The 27,940-nt window shown below is 44.1% G+C and overlaps 1 protein-coding gene across 1 annotated transcript in view; it reads left to right on the top strand.

The window, feature by feature from the left end:
- The window catches only part of ST8SIA1 (ST8 alpha-N-acetyl-neuraminide alpha-2,8-sialyltransferase 1), a 107,016-nt gene extending 80,185 nt beyond the window's left edge, over positions 1 to 26,831 (top strand). Inside the window, exon 5 of the mRNA XM_071417986.1 lies at positions 13,945 to 26,831. Coding sequence (XP_071274087.1) covers positions 13,945 to 14,425 — 481 coding nt within the window. The 3' untranslated portion in view covers positions 14,426 to 26,831. The remainder of the gene's footprint in view (positions 1 to 13,944) is intronic.
- Positions 26,832 to 27,940: the final 1,109 nt, after the last annotated feature.

Below are 27,940 nucleotides of genomic sequence, written 5' to 3'. Positions count from 1 at the left end.
CATCTCAAAAGTGCATCTGGGATCTGTGTCAGGGTGATACTGAATTCATCTTTGTTAGATTTAGATAGCTTCATCCCAGTGAGTTTCTTGCTATGATAATGATGCAGCTGGGAAAGTGCTCTTTCATCAAATAACAGCTTCCCTTGCAGAAAGTTCATATCCTATTTGATTTGTGCTGTGTGTTGCTGTATGCTGAAGCCAACAGGAGTTTCTTTTGTTGCTGTGTGTGGGATCAGACCGTGTTGTTTGAAAGAAGTCTCTTCTCTTTGGTGGCATCTGTTTCTAGACTACTGTGGCATTTTCCACGTTTCACCATCCCTGAGCTGTTTATGTCTACTTGCATCTTAACAACTGCTTCTGGCTGTTTTCCCTTGCTCCCATGAGAGGTCTTTTGGCTCTGCAGTTGAGCTGATGAGACACGGAGTTTGTGCAGTGTTGTTTCACTCGGTCTCGCTGCAAATGCAGCTCTGGCCGTGTGTGCCCTGTCAGAGCCAGCACGGGTGGGCCCCATCTGGGCTCAGCAGAGCAGGGGCTACCAGGACTGCTGCGTGCTCATTAACATTCCCTGCTGGTTCACTGATCGTCACAGGCGTGCCTGCACTCTGCCCCAGTATTAGTACAGCTGCATCCACTTTTAAAGGTGGTTTCAGTCTTGGGGTACATCTTTCAGAAGAATAATTTATTCATTGAAAAATAAAATTTACAATTTTTCTGTTTTCAAAAGAAGTTCTTCTCAGGATAGTATTTTTTTCAATTGAAAAAGTTAGTTGATTTTTACTCTTTCTAAATGGTCTGCAGTGGTGATAACTGAAAGTCCAGAAGCAAATATAAAATGAGTCCAAGTATAAACACAAAAATAAGTATGTCAGATCCCAGGTCAGCAAGTGATTTTATGTTTTATTGTAGAACATGATAAGAGCCCTCTCTGGGATGTAGTTTTTGGTGAAAAGTCGAATGACTGAAATTAGTTCTGGCTAGTTTATTTGGGTATCAGAGTAAATGGCACAGACCTCTTTCCTGTTAGTTTCAGCCACTCTCTTCTTGAGGAAATTTGTTTTAATCAGTTTTTCATGGCAGGTTTCTGCCATCAGGTCTGGAATATACTACAGGCAAGAATTAGTTAATGAAATTATAAATATGCCACTTTAATACTTAATTTCTATTCCCTGTCTCCTTTTTTGGGGGGGGAGGTTGCCTCTGGCAATGATGCTTTTTCAATTTCTGATTTGAAAGAGTAAGTGGTGCAAGGACAGTGGTTTCCAAGATATGAGGAGCAATTTGGTAGGTTAAAGCTGATCCACTGGAGTTCTTCATTTTGGTGTAATCCTTAGCCCATAATAGCTTGTTTGCTGGGAGAGGAAACAGAAAGATGCCAAAAGCTGTCATTGTGCTGAAAGAGAACCAAATGGTGCTGCTGAAAGATAAAGCAGGATGGGGCAAACCAAGCTGTCAGGAGTGCAATTCAGCAGGGCAGAGAACAACGTGGCTCTCTTAGCAGAAAAATTGCCCTAGAAAGAATAAAAAGTAGGACCTGAATCTCTGCATCTTCTTTTAGCAGCAATGTAAAAATTATAATTGTTTCAAGGAACTTTGAGAATAGATGAAGATGGAAAAATAGATTGGAGAGGTTTTATTTACTTCTGTAGCCAGTTCCTGGCACGTGGGTCACACAGAGAATTTTCCTAGGAGAAAAGCCCTTAGCAAAATTCTCTCTTTGGCTTTTGTTATTTTTTAGCAAACGTGTACTTCAGTAAGGATAGTCACCAACTTTTCATCAAACATGCAAACAGCAGTAAAGATGCTTACAAGTTCCATGGCACTGAAACAGGAGGATTTGTGGAAGGAAAATGAGGCAGTAACTTCTTCCATTATGGGTGTAATAAGCTATTCTTGCATACTGGATTTCTTGTTAAGCTATGGCTTAGCTGCGAATGCTCAGGGATAATGTTAAAGAAATGTAAATAGGGAACTTTTTATTGTATTTTTTTTTTTAAGTTATTTTGGAACTTTTTTTAAAATATCGCTGTATATTTAGAAATGTTGAACTGGTAACATAACTTTTTTCAATGTGGGTTTGAATATTGTGATCCTAGAATTTTATTCTTTATCATCATTGGTTTTCAAACATGGCAATGATGTTTTTTAATGGGGTGTTTCTGTGGAGGGAATGGGCTGCTAATTATATCTGAAAATATAACGTGCTCTCAAGTGTCAGAATGTTGCAGAAGAAAGTTGAGGGCTTTTTTCCCAATTCAGGACAGTAAATCAGAAGGTGGCTACTTGAATCCTGGAGCTTTCCCAAAGGAAATAAAACCTGGGAGGATGACAAGCAGGATATTTTAAGTGGGAACTTGTACACATGTGGAAGTTGAAAGCATGTGAAAGCCTATAGCACTGTAGTCAGCATAAATGTAAAAATAAAGTGGAAAACTGTGGGCAGTGCAGAGATTGTGCTGTAGAAAGTATTATATGAGTCTGCATTCCCTCCTGCGAGTGTGAGGAGTGCTTGGCTGGGACCCTTCAAGGGGGGCACTGATTGCTGCCCTCCCTGGGCTGACAGCTCAGCCCTGGCTCCTTTCCTGCAGGCAGGATCTGCAATCCAGCTGGAATCCAGCTCTTCTGCTGCCTTCCAGGGCCTTCTGGATGGAAAGGGGACGCTCAGTTTCTCACAGTCCCACAGCACTGTGGCCCCAGCTGTTACACAGGAGGGCTGTACAAAACCATTGTCCTGAAAGGGGGAACTTGCACAAGTTCTTGCTGTTCTCTCAGGAAGAATTTTTAGAACAAGGTTTAGAGTGAAGATGCTGTGGCTGCACTCAGACTCAAGTCTGTACACTTGACTTTGAAAGAAAAATGCTCTCTGCCTCTGGGCTGAGCAAGAAGTTTTTCTCCATGTCAAGAGTGTGATTTATGAGTCTACTCATAGATTTTGCTGTATAGTCAGAGACAGCTGCCTATCATCTGTGAGCTTTTTATATAGCAAATATCATCATAGTTCAGAGGCAAGAGACACTGGTGATATCCCTGATTTGTCCCGCTCATTTTGTTTACTTTTTTTTTCAGCATCTGACAGCCTAGCATTTGATTTTTTTATCCCAGATTTTGTGGTACTTACAGGGCATTACAAAGCATTTCAGGATTGCTGAAAGCTCATTAAGAGCCTTCTGAAGTCAGCATCTCCTACAGTGCTGACACTGCAGGATTTCCAAGGAGCTTTTTGCATCTTCTCTGTCCCTGTTTGGGTTCCCTTGCAGCACCTCAGCTCTGCCAGAGCATCTGGGCCAGCCCTGGCCGAACCCCTAAACCCAGGTGATCCTTTGTTCCCTGGCTGGTGGGGAAATCTGTAGGTGGTGCTACCTGCCGGCGAGCTGTGCTGTTCCCAAGCAATTGGAGTTAGGTTGTGCTGGGAAAGACCCAGCTGCTGGGCTTACCCAGGGCCTTGCCTCGGGTTTGTGCAGCTGCACTGGGTCACCCCTGCCCCTGGCTGCCCGGGAGTGCAGAGGTGGCACTGCCCAGATCCGGCCAGGAATGGGATGGTGTGTGCTGGCTGATGCTGTGGAGCGCTTCTGCAGCCTGGCTTTGGCAAAGGAAATCCCTTAGGCACACCAGCATGCTCTCCTGCAAATTGTTGTGCTTTTCACTGCCTGCTCCTAGGCCCATTAAGCTCGCAGTGGGACTGGGAATGGCTTCTGGAAGCAGCACACGGGACAGATTTTGCCAGAGATCCTGCTCTGTTTATTTTCCACACTTCATGCTCCAGCACAGTCGCTGCCATCCCTCATTTTCCCCAGTACATTAAAGCTGGGTCAGGAATGCAAATGATTGTGCTGGGTGAATCATCTCCATGGGCTTGTGCATCCAGATGATGTCATTGTCTCTGCTGTGTGTTCACAGGGTGCTTCTGGAATAATGCAGTGTGCTGGTGGTCCCTGAAACTTTCAGTGTCTGGCGTGTGGGATCATCAGGACTGAGCTATATCCTAACTTGATGGAAGTTGGTGTAAATCCACTGATATCCACCGAGGGAATGGTGTCAGTTTAAAGACTCCAGGCAGGATCTTCATGATTGCATTTTTACTCCATGTCAAAGTATATTCCAAGGAAAGGATTTGTCATATTTGACAGCGCTTCTTAGGGTGGTCATTTTTAACATAAAAATGAAGATGTGGGAGAAAGGAGAAAAAACTGTCTGATGTTTAGAACAAGTAGGACTAGTTACTACTAGTACCTAGTTAAGACTAGTTACTACTACTGCAGAGTAGTTGGCATTGCAAGCCAAGTGCTGGATTTACTGGAGTGTGTGAGGTGCTGCCGAGCCTGGTGAAGCAGAGCAGTGCTGTGCCCTGGGCCTTAATCTGCTGCAGCAGCAGATTAGGGAACGGAATTCTGGCCCCGAGGCAAATTCAGATAAAGATATGTCACTGGTCAAAAACTTTTCGTTTTCCAAATCATTATCTGGGTAAAGCCTATGGATATAAACCTCAGCAAGAGCTTCCCAGTGTTGCACATCACCAGACAAATTATTCTGGCCCTGGTGTGTGAAAACATGGGGCTGGATTTCACCACTTGGGCTGTTTGAGTTGCTGTTTTAGGAGTATGTGTGCTGAGCTGCTGGGATATAAAGGTCTGCCAGGCATCATCCTGAATGATCATTCCAGTGTCGGGAAGTCAGCTGGGACTGCTCCATGATTCATGGCCAGGCTCAGGTTCTTTGGAGCTGCTGACAGACAGCTGCTGACATTTATTTACTTTCAAACCTACAGCTTGGCCTCATCTGAAAAGTACTTTGGCATTCTCTAACAGGTGCCCTTAGGGTACTCTCTTTTCCTGTGTCTGAGCTGTGCTGTGGACACCAGGCCAGACCTCCCTCCTCCCTCAAAAGCCTGGCTTTTAGGTCCACATCCACGTTTTTTTGAGATAACATGTTACTGCTGCTTCAGGGAGCCAAGGCACTAATGGTAGCTTTTGTTCCTGCTTGATTAGTCAGAAATACTTCAAAATAGTGGCTTAATCTGTGTTTATATCTTTGGTGGTTATTGTAGTCACATACAGCATGTGGGACTTATTTAGTATTAATGTGATTGTCTGAAGTCCTTTGACCGAATTGCTGCTGTAATTCAGGATTAAATGCCCTGAGCATTAAAGAAAAGGAGCTTATTTTTGTGCTGGCTGAATCTGAAAGAAGTGCCAGTCCAGTTCTGACAATTCATTGGGATGACCATTCCCTGAGGAAGAGAGCAAAAGGGGGAAAGGTATTTTTGCATGGGATTTCAGACTGGGGACCACATCTGAGTTATGCACATTATATAAAAAAGAAGAGCTATAGCACCTTTAGATGTGTGACAGGGGAAACCACCAACCACAATTATCAATTTGCTCCTAAATAATGTAAACATTTCTGCCCTTGAATATTCATTGGCATTTGGAAACTAAAAGACATGGGGAATTAAATGTTGGGCTCCATTTTCCTCAGGCAATGCATAGAGGGCTCTATGGTACTCAATGGCTTTCAAAAGCATCATTTTGTCCTAGCAAATAGCAGATCTTTCCTGCTACCTTAGGAAAAAAGTTTGGTCTTTACTTCTTTTACACTGTGTCTCCTTTAAAGGAAGTTAGTGAAGGGTAAAAAGGTATAGGAACTAGAACTTGCACAGATATCAAAATAGTTGAAGATATTAGAAAAAGCTCCAGCATATTTCAGCTGTCTGTACTTTGATTCTGTTCTATTATTTTGGTCAAAATTGTCGTAGCTCCAGCAATTTAAATTGAGTGCAGGCTGCCCTAAGAGTTGAGGGGAAACCTTGGCAGTTTGATCGTGTTGAAAAGAAGTTTAAGTGGCATTCTCAGCCTTAAGCACCAAGGAGCATCTTAGAAAATTCATCTGGATGATCTACCCAAAATAATGGACTCTCCTAAGGGTATCATACAGGACAAAGTTCCAGAAGCATCTGTTAAGCCTTGGGAAAAGGTAACAGGAAGTTACAAAAGACATCACTAAAGGTCAGAGAAAAAGGAGATTAATGGAAACGGAGAAACATCCTACCAAAAGCTGGAGTTGTTTCCAAAGGAAATTGCATCTGTAATAAACTCTGGCTGATTAAATATTTTACCTATGTGGTAGAAAAAGGTAGAAAAAGGTTCCAAGAGCAATCAGAGGGGTGAAAGCCCAGTGCTGCAGCCTCTTTCCAGCACCCACATGAGCCAAAAAGGAGCAGAAAACACCCAGCCCCACCTGCTCTGTGTGTGTGTGGTTAGTTCTTGGCCAGCTATAATAAACAGGTATAAAAGGGAGGCTCTATGAATTATTTGCATCTTTCCTCACTGTGGAAGACACTGAGATCATTCCCTGTGCCCGTGGGAGGCCCATCAGGCTGAGACTGAGATAATTGTAAGTGAATTTAAGGTGTAATCCAGGGTGGATATGAATCTATAGGCAGGACTGGGCTCAGCCATGAAAGAAGAGCAGTGTGAGTACTTCCTCACCAAAAGCTGCCTTGGTACTCGAAGACTGGAGGGTGTTAGAAATGGGATCAGAGGTTACAAACAGTCCAAATGAAAAATAGCTCAAGTGTATCTGCAAGGCCTGACGTCTCTTCCAGCTGGTGTGGTGGAGACTACAGTAAAAGGCAGTATTAGTGAACACCTGGATACATGTACGTGCTCTTGCAAAATTCTGGGAGTTCTTGGAATAGGTGCATGTGGATATCCAGTAGATAGAGTATATTTGAATTTTTAAACGGCTTTGGACAAAGGCATTGAGGCAATCATGGAGTAAAAAAAGTATTGGTAAACTAATTGGTTAGGAGGATGCAGAGGATAACAGATGAGGCAAATATTTGGAAGTAAGATTTACTGGGGTTACTTCATTGACAAACTACAGCAATATCAGGAAATCTGTGCTGAAAATACTTGGATGTGTAGTTGAAAATGTATTGGTTTTGTTTCTAGTCTTCCTTAAGGCTCTGTGTGTGAGTTGCAGAAGGCAAAGAAAGCTCTTTCAAAGATCCAGTGTGCAGCAATCAACGTGCCTCGGACCCTGCTGGAAGCCTGGAGGAGCATCTGATGCTTCCAGCATGACTGAAGAGCCCCAGGATGGCTGTAAATGGGCATCAGATGGCAGGAAAGCCTTTTTGTTCTGCAGGTCTACAGCTGCAGTCCTTGGGCTGGTTTCAATTCCCCTGGCTTGTTGCCAGGAGTTTTACAAATGCCTTGAGCTTTTGTGTGCCAAGGACTGGAAGGAACTTCCTTGTCTGTCTGTTTGTTTCTCTCTTTTCTCTATAATTTCAGCCTCATGTTTGGATCCAGAGCAGTTTGTCACCTCCTCTGTTCATACTCAGGTGGCCACCAGTTGATTTCTCAGTTGCAATGCTTGTCCCTTTAGGAGTGCAGGGGAGGGTGCCCAGTGGGAGCAGCTAACAGAAAAAATACAGAGATCTTCTTTTATGTATTTTACAGTTGTGTGAATTTATTTTACCCCATTTCAAGTATTTTAGATTCACCACATATTCCTATGGGCTCTGAACTTCTGATTTTCTCACCAAGCTTCTAGTTGACAGTTTTTAAGAGGGATTTGTGCTGCAGCTGTGGCATGGTCTCAGAGAGCACCAGTGATTCATGTACTAAAGTTTAAAAAGGGTGCTTATATACTCAAAAGAGAGCACATCCTAGTTACGGGTCTTGCATAATCCCTGTTGAAGCATTTACTGTTTTAAATAACTTCCTTCAGTCTGTAATTTTTGTAGCAGAGAGCACCTTTAATAACAATACTCATTCAAACATCGCTGTTTTCCTCTCTCTTTCCAGTTTTTTTTTTGAGAGAGCTCCAGGAGTTTGAAGAGAGGATGTAGCTGAATGTCACCTTCACTGCTATTTGCAAATTATTAATGTGTGAAGGATGTCATGACGTTCAAGAGAGAACTCCAAGACTCAGCAAAAGTGTTCTCAGCTATGAATAGGTCTTTCCTAACTGCAATCATTTGGTAGGTTTTATGTTTGGGTGACAAAGCACGGGAGGCCAGCACAGTCAGGAAGGTGTGATGTTGTTAGCCTTGTTTCTGCAGTGATCCACAGGGACCTGGGCCTGGAACTGAGTATTTGAGTGAAGGATCCAGGTGATGAATCTCTGTGTTGGTGCTGTCCCAAAGACACAGCAGTCTTAGGGACACTCTCTTAATGCAAAGCAATCTCCCAAAGTCTCTGTCTGGGCTTAGTTGTGATTCTTTTTCCATTAAAACCTGAGGAAATGTGTGATCTGGTTATGTTTCTGCTCAGCTCTTTCTGGCGTGCAGCCAAAGATATCAGACTTAGATTTGTGCTGTTTGGGGTTTTTCCTAGCTGATTTCATTGCTTCTCCTACTTTCCCACCTTCCTGACTTCCAGCTGCAAGAGTTTGGAAGTATTCAGGAGCCTTAGAAACACCAGGCAGCAGCAATTTTAACAATACAAGTAATTTACATCCCCTCTGTTCTGCCTGTCCTTTTTTATTATTTCCACTTGTGTGTGACTACAGCAGCCACAATTTTCCAAGAGTCATACTGAGATGAGCAGTTCCTCTTCTGGAAGCTAAGATCCAAGCTGTCAGATAACAGAAAGGATTGATGTTTACCTCTGCTGGTTTTGGAAAGAGTAACTATTTAAAGCACATTTTAATTCAAGGTGGCAGAATAAGGATCACACACAGTCCCAAAATACCAGTGAACACTGATTTTAATGTTTCCTTGTTTTGCTGTACAGGATAGCTGGCTCTGTGTTCCATTGGAAAAGTCAGCTTTCCCTTGGCACTATATCCAGTATTTCTAGGGCCACAGAGGAGTGGGTGGAGGTTTTTCAAAAGCTCCAATTAATGCTTAATTCAGTCAGAAAAGGAGCCTGCTTCTTCATGAGGATTAAAACATACCTCTGCCATGTCTCACTGGACCTTCTGAATGCATCAAATTATTCTGAAGGTCATATGCTAAGGACAGTGCCTCATAAAGAAACAGATTAGCCCAGAAAGCCACTGGAAAGAGTGTTTTCCCCTGCTTCTGGCCATTTAAAGGTGATGGTGGAAGCACCCAGAATCCCTGCACTGGAAAACACCATTCCAGAGGTTTATGAGAAGGAGAATGAGGCCAATTTGTCTTTAATTCTGGGTATCAGAGAGGACAGAGAGGAACAGGCTCCAGGAGGCTGGGAGCCCCTGTCCATGAGAACAGCAGTGTGGGGTCTCAGCAGGAAGGGATGAGCTGCAGTGAGTCTGGGGGTCGGTAAACATAAACATGTTGTTTATGTCCATAAACAGCCAGCAGGGAAGGAGGGCAAAGGGCAAGGAGAATATGGGAACAGCATCACCCCACTCATGCCACGAGCTCTCAGAGTGAGAACAGGGGAGAATCCCTCCTGCTGAAGGTGGCTGGAATGAGGTCAGACAGACCACTGGGATCAGAGCTGGTCTTGCCATTGACCTTAGTGGGATTACAATTGATCCTTAAGCCAGGTAGCTATCCTTAAGGTGAGTAAACAGTGGCTTGTGTTGTGGGAAAGCTGGGGTAGAATAAAATGGGGTCCATTTATAGGGCTGGAAGTGCTCAGTTCTGGCTCCCTGTGTGGACAAGTAGGAAGTTTGCCTTGCGCCTATAGCGTGCCACAGGTGGAATGAGCACACAGAAACAATTGGCTAATTGGGACACAGCCTGTGTGTCAGCAAGATTGTCTGCTCCAGCCCCAGAGGGGCAGATGCTCAGGAAGAGCTGGATGTGAGTGGGAGCACAGGGCACGAAGGAGGGCGCTGCTGTTGGAATGGCACTCTGAGGAGTGAGTGCAGTACAGCCCCTCTGTCACAGCACAGCAGGCTCACACGTGTGTGTGCAGGCTGACTTCTGGTGACCCAGCTGTGAGCAGAGTCCAACAGCTGCAGCAGATTGCTAAATCATTCTTGGCTAATGCTGACATCAAGTTACCTAAATAGTTTTTGTGGGGTTATTGTTTGTCATAGGGACATAGCAGAAAAGTCTTTATGCCTTCTGCTCTATTCCCTTGAGCTCTCTGTCATAATTTTAAAATGTGCTGTTTCTTTGGCATCTGAGCTGTTCCCCTCGTTACATAATTTTATTTTTCCCCTCTGATAAGTCAACTCCCAGTTACTCCAGAATGCTGAACCTGTGACTTTGCAGATGCCAGCAGAGTCAGTGCCTGGGATAGCGTCACAGGCATGAGATAGCGACTCTCTGGGGAGATCAAAAAGAAACCAAGATGCAAGGGAGTGCTGCCATAATTATCTGCAAGAAGGTCAGCTCAATGTCACTGCAGCAAATTCCCTGTGGTTACTGAGAACTGTCTCTCAGTACCAGGGAGCAGCACAGTCCCTGAGTATCTGCTAAAGAACATTAAAAACAGATTAAAAGCAAAACCCAAAGCACTTACTACTCTTAAGTCTTCGGTGGTTCTGTTGTGACAGTGTGCCATGGCAGTTTTCTCTTGGATGAATATTTCTCTCTGGAAAAGTAGAGCAGAGCACTTGAGGGGATTCTCCAGCTGCTAGCAAGGAAACCATTTCTCTGATATCTGTGCAGCTCTGCCTCCTCATGCTGCTGGAAGTTGCTGGGTTTGAGTTGATCTCTCCTAGGAAGCTGACAGAAACATGTGGTGCTGATGGTCTGAGCTGTTCACTGTCCCCTGATGAGAGCAGTGGAAATAGAAGTGCCTGCATGGGCTGGAGCTGCTGTGATCTGTTATTGCCAGGGTTCACAGCCACTCGTGCCTCTCTGGGAGCTGCTGCTGGAACGCATCATGGCCAATTCCCAAGCTGCTTGTGGAGTCTCCAGGTGCTGCTCAGGGCTTGGACGATTCCAGCTCCAGTTCTACCCAGATGCTGGCAGCTCACCACAGGTTTGTGTGAGCTTGCCTGCAGAGGGTTGGGGCAGGACCCTGAGAGCAGCTCAGCCATTTCTTGCCCTAAGCTGCACTGGGGAGATAACGGCACCTGAGATGCACTCCTGTGCAGAGCTCTAGATGATTTGATGCATTTCTCTGGAAGCTGTGTGTGTGCTGGAGCTGCACAGCTCGTGGGCTGGGAGCTCAGACGAGGCCAGCAGTACCCAGGAAGCAGCAGCTCCTCGTTCTGGGTGAGGATTGGCACGAGGGAAGGCATTTGTGCCCGTGTGGATCCAGGGCTGTGCCAGGACACGCAGGAGACAAATACCTTGGTGCTCCCGTGGGCACCACAAAGCCTCCAGGGAAAAGCCTTCCTGGTCTCTCTGTCAAGTGTGGAGCAGCCTTCTGGCTGGCATGGATGTGCTGTGGTACCTTCAAAGCCTGCAGGATTCCTTGTCTGGACTGGGAGGTAAAGGAAAGCACACCTGAGCTTCCAGCACCTGCTCGAGGAACTTGCTTATGCACAGCATTTGTTCCCAGATTTCTCAGCTTCCATCCGGCCTGTGAAGTGTCAGGATGCTGGAGAGTGCTCCCATTTTTACAAATAGGTAACAGAAATTTTCATTTGTTTCTAGTATGTCCCCTCATGAGGTGCTCAAGATGGGCAGCAGCTTTTTGGCTCTCAGACTGTCAGCCCAGCCACAGCCAGCATGTTTTATGTTTCTCCATGGGCTCCTGGCCACCTGGGTGATGCCGACGTGCTGAACTGGTAGGATGCCCACGGCACTGCCATCCAGACTGCTGGAATGAGGCAAGGGTTTGCAGGAGGTGATGATGCTCCTAAAGGACAGTTTAGGGGCAGCAGGGTGACAAATGCTGCTGTCCCTTCTGCATAGACCCTCCCATGCACCGGTCTCATGACACTGCTGCTTACTTCCTGTTACTTTAAAGCTTTTGGGGGATTTAGCCAGAAGAATTGCAAATGTTGTGGCAGTGATAGCAAATGAATATTCAGAGACAGGCTCTGGCCCTCTGAGGCTGAGGAGTTTTAATGTGCCCATCCTGAGCTGCGTGGGGCTTTTATAAGAATGGTAAATTTGCTAGAAAATGCAGGTTAGGAATAACCACAGCTATTTGCCCTCTGCAGTAAAATTTGTGGAGTGGTTCTAAGTGGGAAAGGACATGGGGCTTCAGGAGACACAGTGGCCGTGCCTCTGGCCCCTCCTCAGCCAAGGTGTTTGTTCAACACTCCTTACTGTGGAAGAAGTTTGAGCCTGCAATGCCCAGTGACTGAACAGGGACCTTTCCAAAGTGATTAGGAATATTAGGACAGTGTTTGGGTACTGGGAGTCTGACCACTTAGGTGAATATTGGAAGCATTAAGCTTGAAGTTTCTTTTTTGTTTTTAACCCTTCAGTGAGAGTGTCCTGATGGAAACAAAATAAGCTTGGTAGAATGGAGCCAACTCATGCACCCGGTAATCTGCAGGTTGTCCTGCTACTCCTTGGGAAGAGAGGCTGGTAAAGCTGATTTTGGGGAACAGTCATAGGTCTGGTAGTGATGGAGGGAGAGGCCCACGTGGAGAGCAGACAGTGAATTTCTGCCAAGGCACCTTGGTCTTGGCCAGCCTTCTACACTAAGCTGTGTCTTGGCTGGTTCCACAGAAAAGAATGCCAAATTATGCCATATAACTTCTGCAATAAGTTATGAAATTACCGGGGTTTTTTTGTAGGTTGGGGTTGAATTGATGTCTTGCTTGGAAGCCAGTGGCTCTGTCTCCATTAGCAAATAGCACCATGCAGTAGGAGCAGGTCTGCAGAGAAGCAGTGAGAGCCACACAGATTTCAGATTCCAAACCAGCTTCATTCTAATACCATGTGCAGGAAGTTCTGCAAGAACCTTGTAGCAAATCAAGAGACCAAATATTTAATATTAAAAATGTCAACAAAACCTTTCCATTTATCAAGAATATTTCAAGGGGTATTTTTTTGTCAAAACAGACTACAAAAAGACCTGGCATATATTATTTTCCAATGCTGTTGAAGCTGTTTGGGTTTTTTTGTTTCCAGTCATTTCAGCTGAAGTTTTGTTTAATTCTTCTTGAGGTCATCTGGCATTCTATTTAAACCTGTGTCATTGTTATTATAGTTTCAAAGAGGTTTATACATAAAATTTATCTCTTTATAACCATTTAAAAACATATTATTACACCCATTTCTGCCTGCACAAGAGAAAGGAAAAAAAATCCAGTGCTGCTGGCTTAACGTTCTTGTTCTGACTCTTGTGGTGTGTGGCTGGGGAATTAGTCATGACACATCTGCCCTGGCTGCAGGAAACAGGGAGAGGAGGCAGCAACACAGGCATTTGGAGCTGCAGGAAAATGGGATCACATGCAGGGGAGCTGCCTGGCTGCAGTGAAAGGAGCTTGTGAGGCTTGGGCAAAAGGGGTTTTTAGTGTAGTAAGCTTTGCACTCTGAAGGCTTTGGACATTGTCAAGTGATCGAGGTGGGGAGCAAACCCCACCTTTGGGGTATGGCTAGGAAAGTTTATAGTCCATGATAATGGTTGTGGAGCAGTTTGTCAGGAATAAAACATCCATCAGCAAATAGCTATTGACAATTAAACACATTGTAATGTGCTGTTTTGCTATCAAAGAAATAATCTGTACATATACCTTGCTCTCCTAATCTAACTTGGTTTATTTTTGTCTGCCTTTAAGAACAAGAACAGCACAGAATTGAAAATTTCTTTTATAGATTGCCATACTTGAAAAATCAGAATTTTCGGACAGATGAAAAATGCTGCTAAGAAGGATTGAGTCTTACAGAATGTTGTCAGTGTTCATTTGTTTTTTTTAAAGAAGGTGAAATCAGAAATGTTTTGGAGTTAGCAGGATACCAGATAGTTTTCAACTCTCTATTCAGCTGTCTGTTTCCAAAGAGAGGCAGTGTCAGTTTGTCTGGACTTTGTCTGGGCTCGAGAAAGGTGTGCAGTGAATTGTAAATATGGGTATGAGGAGCAGCCCTTAGGCGGATTATGAAGCATCTGGGAAAAGCCATGTGTGACCTGCTGATTCTCCCTTGTGCCGTTCCAGGTTCCAGAACCTGCTGTGGTCCCGGAAAGCCTTTGTGGACAGCGTGAAGGTCTACAACCATAGCTACATCTACATGCCAGCCTTCTCCATGAGGACGGGCACGGGACCCTCCCTGCGCGTCTACTACACGCTGCAGGATTTCGGTGCCCGGCAGTCCGTGCTGTTTGCCAACCCCGCCTTCCTGCGGGACATCGGCCGCTTCTGGAAGGGCAAGGGCATCCACGCCAAGCGCCTCTCCACGGGGCTCTTCCTGGTCAGCGCTGCCCTGGGGCTGTGCGAGGAGGTCACCATCTACGGCTTCTGGCCCTTCTCGGTGGACCTGCGCGGGAGCTTCATCAGCCACCACTACTACGACAACGTGCTGCCCGACTCGGGCTTCCACGCCATGCCCGAGGAGTTCCTGCAGCTCTGGTTCCTGCACAAGAGCGGCGTGCTCAGGATGCAGCTGGAACCTTGTCAGGAACCTCAGCCTTTAGCCTGAGGGTCGCTCTGGGACACCAAGAGTTTTTAATTTCCACGCTCTCCGACAGAGAGCTCTGGTTTATGTTGGTTGTTTCTAAAGGGATCTGCATGGACCATAAAAACGCTTCTTGAAGGCCAAATGGAATATGTCCTTCTTGTTTAGTGCTTTATGGAACTGGGAGAGGATGAATGTATCTCTCCATCAAGTCCATTCAGCAGCCGTGGGAGAAACATGTCAGGAGCAGCACAGCTGAACTTTCCAGGGACGTTTTTAAGTGACAAGTGTACAAAGGGCATTAAGGCTCAGAGAGTCACCGGGCCGCTCATAAGCTTTTGCTGACAGTGCCAAATATGACTATCTCTTCCAAACTCCATTTCATTCCAGATCAGCACCCTGTAGAACTTTCCTTTTTCCTTGCTTTTCCCCTCTGTTTGGGGGTGTGTGTGTGTGTGTAGGACAGCATGTGTGTGTCATCGACTCTTTGTTTCTTTTCCTTTTATTTCCTTTTATTTTTGATGTGTCGCTCCCTCCCCCGAGGAAGGAAAAGGAAGGGCTTAAAAGCCCCAGGAGCTGAGCACCATCAGCTCCTCTGAAGACTCTTGGGAGAGTGAAGGTGCTAAGAATCTGGTTAGAATGTCCTAGGAATGCCTTGCTACTGGGGACAGATAGACCTGTGTGTTGTGGGTACTATCAGGATGGTCCAGGTCACTGCATTACAGCTGTGCCAGTGCTGTGCTGTGGGCAAGGGCTGGTTAAGGCAAAGTGCTCTGAAAAGGAAGCATGTTACAAAACCAGCAGGGAAGTGCAGCCTGGCTCCAGTGACCCGCTGCAAGATTTCCGCAGTGACTCTCATAGCAGGGATGGTCCTGACCTGATTTTCTGTCCAGCCTTAGGGATTAATTCTGTATTCATTTGGACTCCAGATGTTCATGGACTGTTGAGGGTATTGGAGGGGTTCAGTGGAATGTAGAATGAGGTTCTTCATGTGCTTACAGCAGGAAAATTGCAGAAATGAATGTAAGTGTCATTTAAAATTAGTCGAAGCTTTGAAAATCGTTTCTCTGCGTGTGACTTTTCTTCTGCTTGGATTGTAACGTTAGCCTTAAAGACTTGTACTTCTCACACGAGATTGTCTCTGCTTAAAGAGAGTCTGGGAAATAAAACAGCCTTTGGGAGCAGCGAAAAGCTGCAGAGCCAGCAAGAAAAGGTAAAAAAGAGAAGGGCATGCCTGATGCAAGGCGGCCCTGCTGGCAGTGGTGAATCCTGTCAGTGTGCACAGTGCCTGAAGGACTGTTTTATTTTGGGTTGTTGCTTGGGCAGCAGATGGTCCTCTCACTGTGGAAATGAGAAATCCTTTTGTTTGTTTGCTTTGGTTTAGCACTGGAGGACAAGAGGAGAATCCCAGCTCGGTCTGCAGTGCAATTTAAGCTGCAAGATGTTGCCACCATTAACTTGAAAAATCCAGATCAGTGTTCTCTTTCTTAATATCTTATTACTGAAAACCTAGCCAAGGTGTTGGAACAACAGAACTGTCATCAACTTTCCACAACAACTTCCTGTGCTGTTCTAGCCCCAAAGTTCTAGTATTTTGGGGGATGTCTCTTCTCAAGTGTTGATAAGGTCTCTCCTTGTAGACTACCAGCTGCAAGTTATATAGATATAAATAATTTTTCTAAAAAGTGAAATCCATGGCTCCTCTTTAAATATGAATAGTTCAACACTCTGTGTAAGAAAATGGGGAAAAAATAGTCATGTTTTTCTTTTTAAACCTATGTTTCATAATAAAATTTTCTTTTGGAATATGGATATTCCAAGCATGAAGTGGGCACTGTTTTGTAGGATTACAGGGCAATGCTAAAGGGTAATGTGGAGATTTTGGGGTGTTCTAGCTATTGGTCTGATAGAATCTGAATGTACCTCATAGCCCATGATACCTTTGTCCATGCCTTCATTAAAAGTACAGTCAGCACACTGATGGAACACCACCTGATAATTCATTCTGATTCATTAGTGCATTATCCATGATGTGGGGACTCGGTGAGGAAGGATTTGAAAGTAAAATATTTTCCTTTCTGCTTGTTATGGCAGAATTTGACTGAGCTGCCTTTCTTGGAGATGAAGAGGTGCCTGTATGGTTCTTATTGGGTGCATCAGGTTTGCCCTTTTGAGTGCTTTATAGATGGTGTTATCTGTGAAAACAGCAGTTGGAATACAATGTGCTACAAATGGCTCATCAGCAGGGTGCCAGCATTTCCTTCAGAGCAGGAGGGAATGGGGAGAGTGAGGGGGAGCTGCCTCTTTGCTGGTCATCTTGTGGTGGTTTTACAGTACTTAGGAATTCACTTCTGAACCTCTCTGACAGCTCTCCAACCCCTTGGTAAGGATTTGTTCTGTGTGTTGGGAAAATAATTGGATCAGAAGAACAAGTGTTTGTGCAGCAAAGCTCTGCTCAGTGTTTGGTCATGTCAGGCTGTTGGTGCTCAGACAATGCCCTGGAAATCTGGAAGTGTTGTATTCCCCACCTCTGCAGGGCTGAACCTGAGGCCTCTGTGAGTCCCTTCTGGTGTCTGCAATCCTGATGTTTGCTAGGAGATGGCTTCCAAGGACTTGTGGGGGCAGGAGGCACCCGGGCTGTGAGTGATGTGCAGCTGATACTGGAGGCATCTCTGGTTCTGGCTCTGTTCACATCTGCATACAGTGAGTGTGGCTGGCACACACAGCACAAGGCACCCATGTGTGGTGAGCAAGTAAGGGTTCAAGGGTAAACAATTTTCTGTAACTTCCAGGACACTGGCAGTTGAGAAGAGGAGAGAAACAGAATTAAATGCCACTTTTGAGGGGCAAAATCTGGTTCAGCTTGTCAGTCCATGGAAACGCTGGCCAGCAGTCAGCCTTTTGCCCAGCAGGTACAAAGGGATGCAGGAGAGCACTGCAAGTGTTGTGTTGAAAGAGCAGTGCAAAGGGCAAAAGCAGGTAGCTGGGAAGGTAGGAGTGGCTGTGACCTGAGAGAGATGCTGGAGTGAAGACTCATCCCAGTGGAGTGTGGAGCTTGCCTTGGGGGTGTCCCAGAGGAGGGCAGTCCACGTGTGGGAACACTGATATCAAATATGGCATTGCATGGAAGGGCCTGAGAATTCATCCATCTTCAGGAGGGAGGTCCTTGCTTGTGTTGCTGCATTTTTAGTGAAGTCTTTTCAAATCTTAGTATTTGTTAGTGAAATTCCCTCCTGCAGCACCTCCATTTCCACTGCCAGTCCCTGAGTTTCCCTGATAGTGTAGCTAAAGCTGCACGAATCTGCCAGGTTGAAAGCCACTGCAGTTCATCTTCAATAAAATCTGTTTCAGGCTGGCCAGATGATTTGTTAAGATTCATAGTTATTAACTTTATGATAGAGCTGAGAAGGGGCAGAAGTGCTGGAATATTGCTCTGCCTGCAGAGCAATCATTGTCCCATGTTTGTAAGGAGAATAAATTAAATACCTTTACAAGAAAGGTATGCACTGAAATCCCTCTTGATACAGTCTTTTTGGGGCTGTATATGTTCTTGAGGAAGTCAAGACCTATTTTTGAACTTGTGACAAAACCATGTGTAACTTTCCCTCTTTGTTGATTAGGAAGCCTCTTGGAGCTCTTTCTGGATCAGACAAGCAAAACAGAAACCAGCAAAGCAAAATCCTAGAGAAGGGAGTGGGAGGTGTGCCCATGAGAATAAAACATCTCTAATTTTGGCACAGACTTTGTTACAGTGCTAAGACCTCTTGCTCATGAATGTTGTATTTTTATATATTTGCTGGAATGAAGATAACAAGTTTGGTGTGAGGCAGCTACTAAAGTCAAAGGTCTAAGCCTCTGTTACAGCTGAAGTTTTACAGAATATGGAAATATTGGCTGGTTTTTTGACTTGACTACTTTCATATTTTTGTTATTTTCCTCAAAATTAATGTTGTTTTCTAGGCAGCTGAGTTAGCACCTCTGTGAGAGCTGAAACTATGCAAAGTATCTGCTTTTTGACACTTAGTGTCCTGAAATGTGTTAGCTATAGCAAACCTCTCCTGGAAACAGCTTCATGAATACTAACCGGGTATCCAGCTCACCCTGGCCTGTGATTAAGGTGCAAGGGAACTTTTTATGGAGAAGTGAGGAAAATGAAGGAGGTGACAGCAATCTCACCATTTGCTGCCCCTCTGACTCTTCTTCAGCTTAATAGATGAGTAAGCATTGGAAGAAGTCCAGGTTATAGGAAGGACAAGCTGTTTTCTCCTGCCACTCCCATCAAACACAGATATAAAATGGACTGACCAGCTGCTGTCCTGAATCCTGGCCTCCTTCAGAAGCTCACATGGTGGAGTTCCCATTAGCTGATTCGTGCAGGTAAGCAAAATTCACCAGGCTTTGCCCAGAAATGCCTGTTCCCCATGTCCATGATCGTTTGAGGAGTATCCTGGGTGCTGCAGCTGTCCTAGGTGCAGTGACCTCCCTTAATGTGGACTCCTGTTTCTGCCCCAAACCATCATCCTGAAGGATCTCTCTTCCCTGTCCTTCCAGATGACAATTCCCTTTGGGGATTGAAGTGTGATTTTAAATTCCTGCCATAAGGCGGCCAATATGTTTTGTAGTTTGAACAAGCTTTTCTTTTAAACTGTTGACAAATCCACCAAGAGCTCAAAATAGCTCCAAATAAAAAATATGGCTTCAGCCAGGTGTTGGTAATTCCCTCACTGGAGAAGAGAAAGAAGACAGGTGATAGAAGGATGGGTTTTTCAACTGTTGTAAAATAATACCTGTTACCTTGAATTCCCATATTTTATCTCTTGGAATCTATCATATGTTTGACTTTTTTGTAGTTTCTGAACAGAACAATTAGTAAAGACTTAGAGTTCTTTTTGTTAAATATTAACAAACTCGTTTCCCTAAGTGGAGTGCAAAGAGCCAACAGGAGGCTTGGCCTATCCTCCCTGGCTAATACTTTTTGGCAGCAGTGAGACCTTAAACAGCTACTCATTCCCCTCTGATTGTTCATTTTCATCAGTTTTTATTGCAGCAGGCTGAGCCCTGGTGTATTCAGCCTCTTCATCTTCCAAGTTAAACTCTTTTTTTTTCCCCTTTTCTCCTGGATTTAACTCCTGTGAGTGACTCCAGAGTGAGTTTAAGAAAGCAGCACCACTAGTACTTGTTCTCTGGGTTTATGAAAAAGATGGTATTCAGTAAAACACTGGAGTACCTTTTGGACAGTTCCTTCTGATTTCTAATTGTATATTCAATGAATTGTTTCAGTCAGATGGGACCCATAGCAGAGATGAGATGCCTTATTTTCTGTTAATTGGAAGGAAACAATTACAGAACTTAATTATCAACAACTTAGGGAATCTTCCTTCTGCGGGAAGCTTTGTTATTGGTGATTATCTTGATAGTAAATGAAAATTCTTCACTGAAAATAAAAGCCTGATCTGGAGTACTGAGACACCAATTGGAGTCTCTACTCAGGTATCTCCAACAAAGATTTTGGTGTTCTGCAAAAGTGCCATAATCACAACTTATTTTTTCTTCTGTGCATGTGTTCTTATAGGAAATGCTTGAATTTTTTTTTTAATAAGCCCTCCATGTGCTGAAAACAAACACTCCTTCGTGAGGAGCAGGAGTTTCTTTTCAGGTACCCATGGTATGCAGAGTGAAACTGCCAGATGTCCAGTTTTCAGGAAAATGCTGGTTTGGAGTAGTCTGGCAGGACTCCTTGGAGCACGTGAGTTGGCTGCTGCCTCCTGAGCTGTAGAGTTTGGGCAGATGATGCACACTGTGCTGCACTGACAGGAAAAAAAACCCAAAAAACAACAATATTTTAGCCATTTTAGCTCTGCCTGCTTGATGTGTGCCACTGTGGAGTGATGTTTGTTCATTCTGTGGGGCCTTCAAGGACTCTGATCCTACAGATCAGTCGTGTGTTGGCTGTTAAAGGCCTGGGCTTTGTACTGAAAGCTGCAAGCAGCATGGACATGCCTGGGAATTGTGTCCTTTAGTGTGTTATCGTTTGGGCACTGCAGGGTTTGGCCTGTTACAAAACATATACATAAAAATCATTTTGTCTGGGTACCCAAAAGCCATCTTACCTGAGTTATAGATATAGCCCACAGGTAGGAGGAGGTCACTGCAAGGTCACTGCCTGATGCTGCAGTGCAGAAACTGCTGTGGTTTTATTTCTGTCAATAATGAAATCCCCACTGAGCTGATATTGGATTAGGTCAGCTTTCCGTGCTCTTGAAACTCCCACTCCATAAGCGTTTCCAATAATTGTTCCATGCAAAGGCAGAAACAGGAGATTTTTTACTTGCTCACACATGTCACCTTGCACTGAAAATGGAACAAAAAGTCAGTCAGAACTCTTACCCCTTTCAGAGGGCTGTGAGGACTCCCTAAGTAATAGATAGGCACACAGCTACATAAATATAAACAAAATAGCCTGAAGTCCATAGCTCAGATGCTGGATAGTGTCTTTCTTGAATAATTACTTCCAAATCATTTAGAGGGAAGAAAAATTGCAAAATATTTACATGTGAAAAGTATCCCCCCTTTTTTTTTCCTCCTAAAATGTACTAATAACTGAAGAAACCATGTTAAATGACACAGGAATTTTCCCTGGTTTCCAGCTTAGTCTGCACTTCAAGCTTTGTATTCAAGTCCATACTTCTGTAAAGCTTCCAATTCTAGATTGTCCCATGTGGTGTCCATAGATTAAAAAAAAATATAATTAAAAAAACAAACAAAAAAAAAGAAACAAAAAACCCCTAAGAAACAACAAAAAAGTTATATTCCAAATTAGTCAAAAAAAGAAAAAAGAAAAAAAGCAAGCCCAGGACAGGTTCAGCTCTTCTGAAAGCTCTGTTTATGTGCTGCTATTTAGTAGTGGTGGCCAAAGAAGTAGACAAAGGTCAGAAAGGAGATGAATGCACAAAAGGACACAATATTTCTGGTAAAGATAAAGGGGTGGAAGTTTAGGTTTAAATGCTTGGAACCCAAAGTTGTTAATTGGTGTTAAGTCTTTATTCTTTTGCTTCTCCTTCTGTTGGTTCTTGTTGTACTGGGGTGAAACTTGCCCTGTTCTCAAGTTCAAAATTTTCTCTGCCCTACACTGAACTTTCCTCTGGCCCTAAACCTAAAAATTACCAGAGAGGCAAAAACCACTTCAGGTTTATCAATATTTGTATGCAGCATTTTACATCTTCCTAGTACTAATGACTCTATTAATTCACCATTAAATGAAGTAGGGGAAACTCCTGCTTATCCCAGAGTTTTGAAGTCTTTCTTCCTGTGGTGATTTCTCTGTTAGGTGAATGGAGATGACTTTTAGCTCAGGTGTAGTGAGAATTAATTAACTCATGCTTGGGAATTCAAGTGAAAAAACCCCAGAAATGTTATTAAGCTTATCTGTTTAGAACAATGCAAACAAGCAAACGAACCACCCTTTTTATCTGAGTGAATTTATGCTTTTGTGTGCAAATCCTCTGCCATTGTTAGGAAGTACAATAGGAACGTTATTTTCAGGGCACCCCTGGATTGCAGGGAGGGAAAAGCTGTGCATTTATGAAGAGAAAAGGTTTAAGGTTTTCTCCTCTCAGCCACACCCTTCAATCTATAAACCAGATTCTCTGCTCTCTTTCATTGTTCTGACTCAATCAAATCAATAGAATTGCCTGGATTTTAACTAGTTGAGTGTTCTCAAACCTGAGGGAATTCATCCTATGAAAGTTTGAAGTTATTTTAAAGCACTGTCAGATTATGATACTTAGTCAAAGTATCATAATTGTGTAATCTGACAATTCTTTTTTCCCCACAAGTTTAGACCGTGAGCAGTGTTTGCTGTTTGTGGTTGCTTCTGTCAGGCAAACATGTCCCTGCATTTCAGGCTTGGGCCACACGAAGGCATCGCAGGCTGCAATGCAGTCGTGCTCCGTGTCCTTGTCTCAGGGAAGCGATCCATCAGCTGCTCCATTTGTCAGGGGCATTGTTTGAGCCAAGTGAAAATGAAAAAAGGATTTTTCAACTCTGGCAAGCTTCACCATTCACTGGCTGTAACTGTAACCTCAATTTATTATTCCTGATGGATCTGATGTCTGTGTGAGTGTTTCCTCTCAGCAAATAATTTTGTTGGATTTTATTGATGGAATGGGATGATCTTTTCCCCCTGCTTTTTGACTGCAATTCTTCTTTTCTGATAGTGTTTGCAAGGAAGAAATACTTCTTTCTTCTCTCTTGTTTTCTAAAATGACAATTTATATCTAAGGCATTATTCTAATCTCAAATGCTGGTTTTCTTAAAAGAGTTGGTCTCATGCTTTTTTTCTGTGTTGGGCACATTATTTTCTTTTCATAACAGTACTGATGTTTTCAGTGATGAAATCTCAACAAATTATCTTCCTCTTTAAAAACTGGAAGATTTTCTGGCTTTCATAAACCCCAGTTCGTGAAACTGTCACGTGTCTTTGGGTTTTATCCTAATAGTTACATTTTGAATCTTTGGTATATCTTAGTACACTCATATTCAGTCAGGTGTCAATAAAATAGGAATTGATTTCCAGAATAGCTTTCAACTTCACTTAAGAACAAGGAGTTTTCCCCTTAACAAGGGCCTGTAACTGCCATGGTGATACTGATGCCTTAAAGAACCTAGAAAGAAAACAATACAGTTAGGAGATAATAATGTTAGTACAGGTATTATAAAGGCTGGTCTTCACTGGAGCCTCCAGGGGCAGACATGGAAAATGTCCTCAGAATGTCCACACCCCCCCATAGGCTGAATAGAGTTTTGTAAGTTTAGCAAGTTAGCATAATTGACAAAAATCACCCATTAGAGACAGAAGTGGTGAGACAATTTCCCCCTGTTCAACCCTCTCTGAATCCTGCTCCCCTCCCCTTAGATGGGAACTAAGTTTTGATTATAGAAATACATCTCAGAGAGCAGAGATGTCTCAGCCTTGGTTCCTGGGGAGAGCCAAGACAGCATGGGGATCTTGGAATGGGCTTTGTCTTTCTGTCAGGGCAGGGAAATGTACTGGGGAAACTAGAATCCAGTAATAGGCTGCAAACTACAAATAGCTGTGTAAAGAATACAGAGAATTGATATAAAAGGAAAGAGGTAAAAATCAATTTGGCATCATTCCTCTGTTTTTAGAGACTAACAGACCCCTGTACCATACAGCCAGCCATTATTTAAAGAATAACTGCAGATATAAGTAGTATGAACAGTTCCTCTTATCCAGGCCCGGTTCCATAACCATGAGGTAAGAATGTCAAAGATATATTCAAAGTTCAGTGGGCCTTTTGAAAGCCACCTGGTGTAGAATTTGAGTTTGCTTTCAAATTTCAACCAAATCCTTAATAATTCATTCTCCCTGATGTACATAAGAACAACAACCAGTGTTAATGATTTTGCAGCTAGTACAAAATGTAGAGTCATTCTGTTCTGTTAAACTGTACCAGACAAATCATGGACTTCTTGTGGGGCTGAAACTGCATCTGAAATTTGCTTTTCAATATGTTCAATAGCCCTTACTGTGATCAAAGATTATGTTTGGAATTGCAGCCCCATGGGCAAGGCCCGATCTTTATCTGGGGGTAAAACTTAGCAGACTGAATTTTCACATATTCAGTACCACCCTGGCAAGTTGTTCTTATGAAGAGCTTTTGGATACATTTTGGACTAAAGCTGCATGCGAATTTTGGGACCAAATCTGCACCGTGGTTACCAATTGTGCATATAGCATGCACAGAAGAACCATTCAAATAACACAGGCCTGATTTGTATCAGTCTCTGTTTTCCACTTGTTTCAGGAGAGAGGGCCCTTAACTTTGGAGCAGTGAATCCAGGGTTCCCTGCCAGCAGCCCTGGCCTGAGTGGGAGCAGTCAGGGCTTTGAATGTTCCTCTCCACTTGGTTTGGAGGGTCCTGTCCCACCATTTCACACAGAGCCAGCCTCCAGACTGGAGCAGGGCACATGAGTCCAGTCCTGCTGGACAGGGTAACATGAAAAATCTCTGGACCTTCTCAAAGAGGAACTTACAGCCAACCCTAGCCCCAAATAATAAAAACACTCTGCACCGATACAAGCATTTTTTATTTTCATTTTATGTCTCATGGAAGTTAGAAGGACTTGTAAACTTTTTTGTTTTTACACATACCAGACACTTGGCTTTAACCTGTGTTAATGCTGTTTCCATCTGGCTGTTTCTGAAAGCTCCAGCGAGAAGCAAGCAAACAAAGACACCAAGGAAATGAAAGGTGCCTTGCTGTGATGTTCTCTAGAGCAGTGCATTGCTCTGATAATGAACTGTGAAATGTAGCATGTGGATGATGATGAATGTAAACACTTGCATGTCTTTTTATGTGAATGTTGTCTCCCTGAGATGGGTTGTTAGTATGAGCTCTGTAGTGTAAAAATACTGAAAAGAGAAAGTGGAAAGAAGATAGTTCTAGTGGGTTTTGCAGTGAACCACATCCCCTTTTGACTGCTTTTCCTTCTCACATGGGGTAACATGGCCCTTACCATTGGGACAGTAATAAACACACTGCTCTGCTCCTGAAGCCAACTCTGCTTCTGTCCGGCCCTGGGAGGGACGATCTGTTTGCATTTCCAGCCCATCTGATCTGTCCCCAGGCGTGGGGCTGCCCTGGCTGGATCAGTCAGGCCCAGTGGTGATGCCACAGCACGTGTGTGCTGCCCTCAGCCCCCATCTGCACCCCCAGCCTGTGCCTGTGCCAGGATGACCCGCTGGGGTTTGGTACAGTTTGCACTTATGGCTAGAAGCTGCAGTGCCAAGTAAACCTCTGAGAATTCCCTTCCATTTCATGCAGGCACGGCCACCTGAGAAGGAACCCGGGGCAACTTGGGGAAGTTTTGTGCTCAACCAGAACAGAAATGGGCCGGGCAAAGGTTTGTTGAACCTGTTAATTTAGCATTTACCTCACAGAGGTATTGAGGAGAAGTTAGTGATTTCAGAGGGCACCAGCATGTGTTGGAATTGCAGCCATCCTGAACGTGTGCCCTGCCAGGGGAGCAGGGAATGTCACTGGGTTATCCCAAATCCCTGCTGTTTGACCTTGGGAACAGGCTGTGCTATCTGCAGGCCAGCAGCCCAGGGAGCACTGCTGGAAGCTCCTGCTGGCTCCTCCCCGAGGCTGCGAGGTGCTGTCACCTTCCCTGAGCTACAGGGACATCTCAGCCCTGCTGCTCTGAGCTGGCTTGGGCTGTGGGCAGGGGCACTGCTCGGGGATGGCCTGCTTGGATCCATGGTGCCACCAGAACCCCCGTGGGTGCTGGCAAGGAGCTCAGTGTTGGGGCAAAACCAGCTGGTTTGGGGTCACTCTGTGCCCCACAGGAGGCTTCCATGCAGAGCCCTGGCAGGACAGACTCCAGGTTTCTCCTGGCTCTTTAGGGACAGGACACGGTTGCCATTTTTGCTCTCTCACACAATATTCCCAAAGGAGCCATGTGATGTGGGATGTCAGTGTTAGCTGTTAAATTCTAGTACTTTTATTTGCATTCCTCCTTCTCTTGCCCAGTTTATTGGAAAAATGTGATGGTAAGTGGTAGTTTGATGTCTTGAGGTGATTTTAAAGTAGATAAGCAAACCATGATGCCCCTGAGATTGCATAACGCCATGGATTTGTTTTGCCTCCAGTGCCCAGCACGCAATGTTTATTGTCTCATTTCTGATGTGTGCAAGCTTTACAGGCTGGATGTCATGTCAAATGGCAGGAGCACTTGGGTGAACATCTCAAACCATTGGTTTTTGGCATGCTCAGGGGCAGAGGTGCTTGTGTGGAGTGTGTTAAACATCCCAAGTGTGGTGTTGTTCTGAGTCTTGTGATTAGGGCTTCGATCTAATTCACTCTCCAATGTAGCAAATGTTTGCTGTCAGCCAACGCCATTCAAGGACTAAGGGAATCTCTTTCTTTGCCCTGCAATAATGTATTTTCTATGATTTTGTCAGTAGAATTTGTTCATTTTTCAAGTACTGTGCAGTGCTTCTTTGAAGAATGTCCCTTTTTCAGGTGGATTCATGGTGACTGTACCCAAAATGTCTAGATGTCTCTTAATTGCAAAAATTGCTTTGTTATTGAATGTATTATTTATTAACAGTATCTTGTCTTTTTCTAGTTGCATTTTACAAAATGTGCCACAAGCATCTTCTGTGATTTTTTATAATGAAAGTCTTATTTATAATGTTTGTGCAAGTGGATGGAAACAAATAATGATTTTATAGTAGCCCATGCCTTTTTTCATAGCTGCAGAGTCTTAATGATCATGATCAGAAGGGACAGGCTCATTGTTTCATTTAATTTTGATGAAGTTTTTCAGAGTTAACTATTATGTTACTCCTTATTTGAAATTCATTATCCTAACAAATAAATATCACCATTTTAAGAAATGAAAAGAGTATTTGCAGGGCTCCTTTTTCTTCTCTGTTCCTCACTCTCTAACCCCGAGTGTCCAAACAATCAAGGTAATTTCCTGTTCCTCTGGACCTGTTAAACCTCCCCACCTCAGCCCCCTTTAGAAACAATGGGGATCAAGGGGCAGGTGGTGCTGCCCACTGCAGGGACAGCTGGAGCAGGATTCCTCAGCTGCTGGGTACCCAAAAGCAAGCATCTCTATTTCCATTTATTGGAAGGATTATCCGTAGCAAAGGTGGTCTCTTCTGAGGTACGAGAGGAAGGCAGACACTTTCCTTTAGCTGTGATGGTTCTTTTTCAAAAACCCATGTTTCAAGATGAGGTAGAGTCCATTTAACTTCCAGTTTATTCAGGTGTGGGCAGATATAAATTGCTGAAGCCAGTCAAGGGTAATATCCCAGTGATGATGTTTATGCTAGAAATCCTCAGGTTATGCCTCAGCTTTCCTGGCTCTGTCACATATTCATTTCCTTTCTCTAAATGCATGTTCCTACACAGTGATTAAATGAGGGTTCCTCATTCTCCTCTGTTACTAGTTCTCTTTTTTTAAAATACCATTTCTATCAAGGTGACTCTCTAGATTACTTCCTGTTGCAAGGAGGGTCAAATGGCAGTGAGGGCTCAGGAAATGAGAACTCCCTGCCTCTGCCACCTCCTGCCAGGGGAGCTCTCCATGCTGGAGACTTGTGTGCAGGATCTCTCAGTGGGTGCTTCCTTATGGAGGCAGAATGGCCTTGGAATGTGGGAAACCCAGTAAAATACCCAAGTCCTTGAAGGTATGTTGCACTCGGAGCAGGTCAAGTGCTGCTTGAAAGTGGTGTCTTGCAGTTTTTATTCCTTCTGGACAGGAATCCTTCCTTAGCTGCACCCCTGATCCCAGGTACTTCGTTTAGCTGTGTGCCTCTTTTCCTAACCCTTTACCCTTGGTACACTGATATTCCTTCCTTGTAGGAAAATATGCTGTGAAAAGGCAAAATGCTGTCAGTACCAGGGCCTTAGAACTCCTTCTGCCTGGCTTAGACAGGAGATGCTTCAATGTCATAGGGAAGGACAAGAGAAGCACATCCAGTGCAGAAAATGCTCCAGGTAT

Source organism: Agelaius tricolor, unplaced genomic scaffold (assembly GCF_023055355.1).
Source record: "Agelaius tricolor isolate 1412-34295 unplaced genomic scaffold, bAgeTri1.0.p SCAF_72, whole genome shotgun sequence".
NCBI lineage: Eukaryota > Metazoa > Chordata > Aves > Passeriformes > Icteridae > Agelaius > Agelaius tricolor.
Note: the sequence above shows the minus strand (reverse complement) of the source record. Positions and strands in the feature narration are given on the sequence as shown.